At 34.4% G+C, this 7,232-nt stretch overlaps 1 protein-coding gene across 1 annotated transcript; it reads left to right on the top strand.

Annotated features, from left to right (window-relative positions):
- The first annotated feature begins 729 nt into the window (after positions 1-729).
- On the top strand, positions 730-4,232 carry LOC148598710 (uncharacterized). The gene is made up of 2 exons (XM_088561945.1): positions 730-836; positions 3,024-4,232. Coding segments are annotated over exons 1-2 (1,143 nt in total). The 5' UTR covers positions 730-834; the 3' UTR covers positions 4,165-4,232.
- The last annotated feature ends 3,000 nt before the right edge of the window (positions 4,233-7,232 follow it).

Below are 7,232 nucleotides of genomic sequence, written 5' to 3' on the forward strand. Positions count from 1 at the left end.
TATTGTATACCAAATGGATAAGAAAAAAAAACAAACAAACAAAAACAAAAAGAAAAAGAAAGAAAAACAAAACAAAACAAAAAACAAAACAAAACAAAAAACAACACAAAGAATTAAGACTGACGGTGAAATCAGTGCTCCTGCCAGGTAATCATGTCCTGATACGTTATCGGGATCTGTCACTTAGTAGAATGTCGTTACAAAAATGTATTTCTCCCGACACACTCTGTGACATGTAATGAGGTAGAGGTACAAAGACGACCTACCAAAAAAAAATAAATAAAAAAAACAATAGAGCACCCTCAGGTATGATTCACTCATAGGCGAAATCAGTTAATGTTTAATGATGTTAATAATGTTGAAATGGTTGAATAACTCTACAAAAAGATTTAATGTAGAAGATCACGATTCAACTGACCCAACATCATGTATCATTTTAGAGTTTAAAAGTAAATGAAATGTATCTCTGTCTTGTTTCAATACCCTTCAATGGTTGAGTGATTAACACTTTCAAATATGCTTGCACCGCTGTAGGTCATATTACCTTTCTGTAGCTCTACCCAACTGTTTATTTCATAAAATATTACTGTTAGAAATGTGCAGCTTGACTTTCTTATATTTAGTTCTATTTCATTTTTCATTTCTACAACTTCATTTTGTTCATTTCTTCGACGGTTTATTTCGACTCGCAACTGGGCAAATAAACGCATGCGTTGTTAGGTTAAAAGTACAAAGCTGGTCGACCTAGTATTCAGAAATTGCACTTTCAAAAACTTCTGTGGAGTTTTCAGTTTGCATGTAACAGTCAAAGTATTACGGATACTTAGATTGAAGATGTAAGTAAAATATAACATTGTACATCTACCGGTCCATTACATGAAAAATAGTGTATCTATATCTACATGTATATGTTCCCCGTTTGGTGAATTTACTTTTTAAGTGACAATTCTCGACCTTGAATTGCGCCTGCTGTCAGAACAGCAAGGAAACGTTTGACTTTTTTCATTAAATGCATAAATTTATTAGTAATTCCTGAACATCGAAATCCCCTTACAGCCCGTGGTACATGCAGCTGAATAAGAGATTCCCTGTTTTTACACCGCTCATATCCAGGAAATATATAAGAGTCAAAATTACTCCCGTTTTTTTATGTTTCGTTTTGTACATAAAACAATCTAAATGTATTTATTCTTTTTTCGTACTTCTATCTTACTTTTACGCTTACCCTACCGGTGCACCTGGTCCATGCTCCCAGTTTTTAGTGTTCATTTACTTTTGTTACTTTGTATGTATGATTTTAGTTACTTTATGTTCTTTGTTGTGTATATCTGTTTTCCATGTCTGGTCTTTGTCCCTGGATTACATTCTTTTGATTACCGCTATAACCTTGGTTCCCTTGATTACTCTTACAAAATACTGTAACACTTATAAATGTATCAACCATATGTTCTATTAATTATATGAAATGATGGAAAAACATATACAAAATTTGCTAGAAAATTCAGAAAGTACCAGTATTTGACCTTCAGCTTTAAAATCTTTAAATACATCACTGAGTTTAAAGGGTAGGTGATAACACGTGGCTAACACTTTGAAAAGTGTGCGGATATATAATTTCAAATTTTAAAATAATGATGACGTATACGAAGATGTAAAAAAATGCACAATAGTTAATTAATACAACATGCCTAACTTGAATAAACCATTGAAAACAACATATACATGTAGGGAGTATTGATAACCTCGGGTAAGGTAGGGTGTATTGATAACCTCGGCTAAGATAGGGAGTATTGATAACCTCGGCTAAGATAGGGAGTATTATAACCTCGGGTAAGGTAGGGAGTATTATAACCTCGGGTAAGGTAGGGAGTATTATAGCCTCGGGTAAGGTAGGGAGTATTATAGCCTCGGGTAAGGTAGGGAGTATTAATAACCTCGGGTAAGGTAGGGAGTATTAATAACCTCGGGTAAGGTAGGGAGTATTAATAACCTCGGATAATGTAGGGAGTATTGATAACCTCGGGTAAGATAGGGAGTATATATTATAGCCTCGGTTAAGGTAGGGAGTATTAATAACCTTAGGTAAGAAAGGGAGTATTGATAACCTCGGGTAAGGTAGGGAGTATTATAGCCTCGGGTAAGGTAGGGAGTATTGATAACCTCGGGTAAGGTAGGGAGTATTATAACCTCGGGTAAGGTAGGGAGTATTATAGCTTCGGGTAAGGTAGGGAGTATTGATAACCTCGGGTAAGATAGGGAGTATATATTATAGCCTCGGTTAAGGTAGGGAGTATTAATAACCTTAGGTAAGAAAGGGAGTATTGATAACCTCGGGTAAGGTAGGGAGTATTATAGCCTCGGGTAAGGTAGGGAGTATTGATAACCTCGGGTAAGGTAGGGAGTATTATAACCTCGGGTAAGGTAGGGAGTATTATAGCTTCGGGTAAGGTAGGGAGTATTGATAACCTCGGGTAAGGTAGGGAGTATTATAACCTCAGGTAAGCTACAATAAATGCTTCCCGTTCTTTATACATGTGTAAAAACTCTACAAATTGCATGATGTATGTCATCGCCTAGTTCGAACTTGACGATATCTGAGTCTTGACTTGTTAATTAGTTTTGACCCTACAATTTTTTTTATTATCTATTAAGTCTTTCAGTTACAATGCTGGATCTTATAAAACAAATCCATGGTATGCTGGTATATTTCTGCACGTAGATGTATATATGTTACATCAGGATAAAAGTGAACAAAGAGACAATTTTAGGTAAAGATTTTGTTTGTACAAATGTTTGCATTATACGTAGCGAAGAATGAACAGAGGGGCTGTTTGAAAATTTACATTTCGTACATGTATCTAATATAATTGAATACGACACCATGTTTTTTTTCTCTGAATTACCCTACATTATAATTGTACTTGGATGTTCTAGTCTAAGAGCATTTAGTACTCTATGATGTAAGAATATATTCGTTACTCTATGTTGAACAAACTACATAAATGTTTTTTTGTTTGATTTAGGGGCTATTCTTATTTCGACAATTCAGATAAGTTCGATACACGATATCTTTCAGCGAGTGTTGACGAAAAAAACTGGTTAATCTTCATAGAATATGGCATTCCAGCCTACGTGTTCCTTGTATTACTACTTGTCTTTGGATGTACAGGAAATGTTATTAAGCTTTTATCAACAAATTTTGCAAGAATGACGTCGATAGAAATTTTAACAATCGCAATGAATGGCGCATGTTTTATAACATGCCTCCTAGTAATAGTTGAAATCGATGAAATTCGTGGCATTTTCACAAAACAGAATGTCAAGGGTAGCGCTTGCTCGGTTTGGAACGCAATATTCGACTACTTTAGTTTCACTACAGGATTGTTACTCATTAGTTGTGCCATTGAGCAGAGACAGAGAATTGCAAGGCCGTTAGAATGGCAGATGTCAAGACGATTTTCCATCAGACTTATTGTCGTTATTTTCATTGTATGTATTATCCTTACCGTGCCAGCTCATTTCGTTGAATATGATGATGACGTGAACGTTAAAACAACAAAAGTAATTATAGCTGGCACGTGTTGTAGATATGTAAAACCAAGAAGTTTATACGTACAGATATATGCAACAATTGTAATACTGATATGCATAATAAGCTTTATTATATGTGCAGTCGCGTATACACAAATTATTTTGTATTTAAATCCTCAAATAATAATTGTGAACGACGATACAAGGAAACTATCGGAAGCAATGCTGGCTGGCGATGACCCAAGCTCACTAGAAGATTCAAACAGAAAAGCAAGCGTTACGTATGAAATGTGGATCCAGTTTTTGTCAACTTTCCAAAAGAAAAGGAAAACACAGAAAACTTTAAAAGAAAGAAGAAATAGTTGTATCATTTTGTTCGTTGCTACTGGACTGACGTATATGGGGTTTCTCATGCAGTTCACGTCTATAATAATAGTGACGAATGTTAAAACTGAATACATTCCGGGTCATTGGCTATCTGTAGATTTCTTTTTGCGTAGCGGTCGGTATATTTACAGCGCGACTGTTCCCATTGCTTGCTCTTTATTTAATAGAATATTAAGAAAAAGGTTTGGATATATCTATCGAAACATAGTTACACTATTTTATAGATTCAAAGGACAAACAGTTTAGACCAATCAACCCCTTCGACAAATGTAGGTAGGTACATACATTAATGACTTATTAAAGATGCTATTTTGTGTTGTCTTGAGTTGTGGTTATTTACCAATCTTTATTAACAAATGAAATTAAAGTAATATAAGCATTAACAAAAAAAAAAAACAAAAAACAAAACAACAACAACAACAAACAAAAAACAAAAAAAAACAAAAAACAAAAAAACCCCAAAAAAAACAGATAACCAAAAAACCAAAACCAAAAACAAAAACAATAAAAAACAAAACATTGCACCTGCAGAAAAAATGAAAATAAAAAAAAATAAAAACATAAAACGTAGATGTTAAGAAAAATCGCTCAGAAAATAAAGATTCATTAAAAGGATAATACCGTTCAAGTACATTGTAAGTGGAGCGTTCATATAGGCATTATAATTGAAAAACATTACCGTATTAAAAATATAATATTCACAAAGTAATTTTTTTAGAACACTCGATAATACACTGCAGGGGAGTGCATTAACTTCGTGAGTTGGTAGTTTGTGGGCGTATGTGAAATAAATCTTCTTTGCAGTTATGGTATTCTATTTCAAATATTTGTTTTTATCTTAATCGGTTCAATCGATTGCCTTAAATTTTATGTGATAAATTCAGGATAAAAAAATACCCTGGATATGTACATGTATTTCTATACTAGTAATTATTCATGGCATTCCGTTTATTTTGCCTGTATAAGTTTTAATTCCACCACTGCAATAAAATTTTCATTGTTGTTCGGTTCTGTGCAACTGTTTGAAATTCACAAAAGTAGTAATGAAATGGACCATGACGAAACGACCACTGCAATAATGCTAAAGAAAAAAAATGTTTTATTTTGTTGAATATCTATTAGAATGTAAACGTTTAATGAACAACACTTTAAAGAATTACATATTTGTTTAGTGTGGTGGTCGCGTTTTTCAAAAAACGGTCGGAATTCCAATGAGACCAAATTGTGCTCCTCTACTTGCTGACCTATTCTTTCATTCTTATAACGCTGACCTGGTCTGATCCAAAAGAAAGTACACCATTTAGCTAGATCCTTTAATCTTAGTTCCCGATATATATATGAGTTGTTATCGTAAAACAATCTTATTAACGTAGATTTGATACACCGCATCTATCCCAAAGAATTTGAGAAAAAGGACACCTCAGAGACTGAGAAGTCAGCCTCGTATCTTGACCTACACTTATAAATTGTTGTAAGAGAAACAATTGACCAAACCATACGACAAACGCGATGACTTATCATCCCGTCTTGTCATTTTTCTTTTTATCTGTGGCAAAATCTCTTCATGGAGATTTCATATCACAACACATACGTTATGCCAGAGCTCGCCGTAACTACGCAGATTTTTTGAACCGCGCTAGAGTTCTTGCAATTCTGGAACAAGGTTATACTGCTACCAGATTGAAGTTTTCACTTCAGAAATTTTATGTTCGTCAGTATGAACTGGTTGATCTTTACGGTTTTATTTTGCACCATAAAAACTGATGTGTTCAACGTGATCTTCTACCCTGGACCTTACTTTTTATAAACAAATATAGTGGCGATTCAGGAAGTGGATTATGATGATTGGAAGCACCATCTCTATTGTAAAATGAATTGATTTTGCTCAAAAGTAGGGTTAAAATTAACAAAAGATTTGCTATAACCAAACTGTCTTTCTAAACTTTTTTTTAAAATTTTCGAAACTACTATGCTGCTTACTATGTTAAACAATTCTAAATAATAGCATCGCTAACCATTACTCTTTGTTTCGACTGTCTTTGTGCAAAAAAGTTAAATCCCGAATATCTTTCGTAACACTGCGTTAGCCAATCATTTGCACGATATGAGTAACGTCAGGTGACTGTTTCTATACTTGGTTTAATTTTCGTTTTTGTGCTAACCTATATACTCAATAGTGTTAAGGCCCGGTTTGCACTCGTATGTGATATTTGTAATACATGACGGGCAGAGGGTTTTTTTTAACGCCCTTGGCCATCATTTGGGGTCTCTCACGGCCGGTGTAAAGCATTGAGCCGTTTACACGGTCCCCGAGAATAGTCATACCTGTAAATGTGGGTAATAGTGCATTCTGGGAAATTAGTTGTCATGTGACCACATTCATTCATTAAATTCATCAAATACATTATCACGTGATTTAAGTTCGCTCTGTGACCTAGTGTTTCAGTTTGTAATCTGTACAGCCTACAACATTTGCGGAGTCTTTGACCCAGCAAAACACTTTTGGGGATAAAATCAACACCTCCAAGTGCATGTAAGACAGAAATTTAGGCCAACTTAATGATGCACGCCAGTCAATTGACGAGAAATCTCAAAGGCTGAAAAAATAATGTTCTGTTTCCGATCACCATTCTAAAATTTTGTCGGGTCTGTTGGTAGGGATTTATTTTTATTTATGTTTTTTTAAATGGAATAAGTCATAGTGACACCAAACTCAGAATACGATGAAACAAATATGCAAAAAATAATAAACTTAGTCCACGGCCTAAGCCCTTTTGGGATTCGGCGCTAGAGATATTTTTTGTTTTGACAGTGGTGGTCAAAACAAAAAATATTTAATCAAAGTGCCGAATCCCAAAAGATATTATCCACGACCAAGAGCACACTCACGTCATGTGTGTTTACAATCGAATCTAAATAGAAACAACCAATATTTCTCTTTGTTTTTCAATCTAGGATAAAAATAGAAACATCTATGGCTTTATTTTCTACTTTTTGTTTATTTTTGAAAGACAATCGGCAGACCTTATAATTATTTTTTTAAATAACATATAAAAACGTGTAGGTAGGAGGTCTGAAGGAGGGTCGGTAGGGTGACCGGAAACACAATATATTTTTAGGCCTAATAGAATTGTCTATTTATTCCTCCAGCAGTGCTAGAGGTTGTCTGGCAAGCTATTTTGTTGCAAAACTCATGACATTGAGGAATCTGTTGAGTGCAATTAGCTGCCCATTAATGTGTCATGAAGTTTCGGGGACTCTACGTTATACATATAGACATTATGTACACGTAAAAGTACAGTGTACATGTACAC

Source organism: Perna viridis, chromosome 14 (assembly GCF_037379345.1).
Source record: "Perna viridis isolate PV_CMFRI_1.1 ecotype Kerala chromosome 14, ASM3737934v1, whole genome shotgun sequence".
Lineage (NCBI taxonomy): Eukaryota > Metazoa > Mollusca > Bivalvia > Mytilida > Mytilidae > Perna > Perna viridis.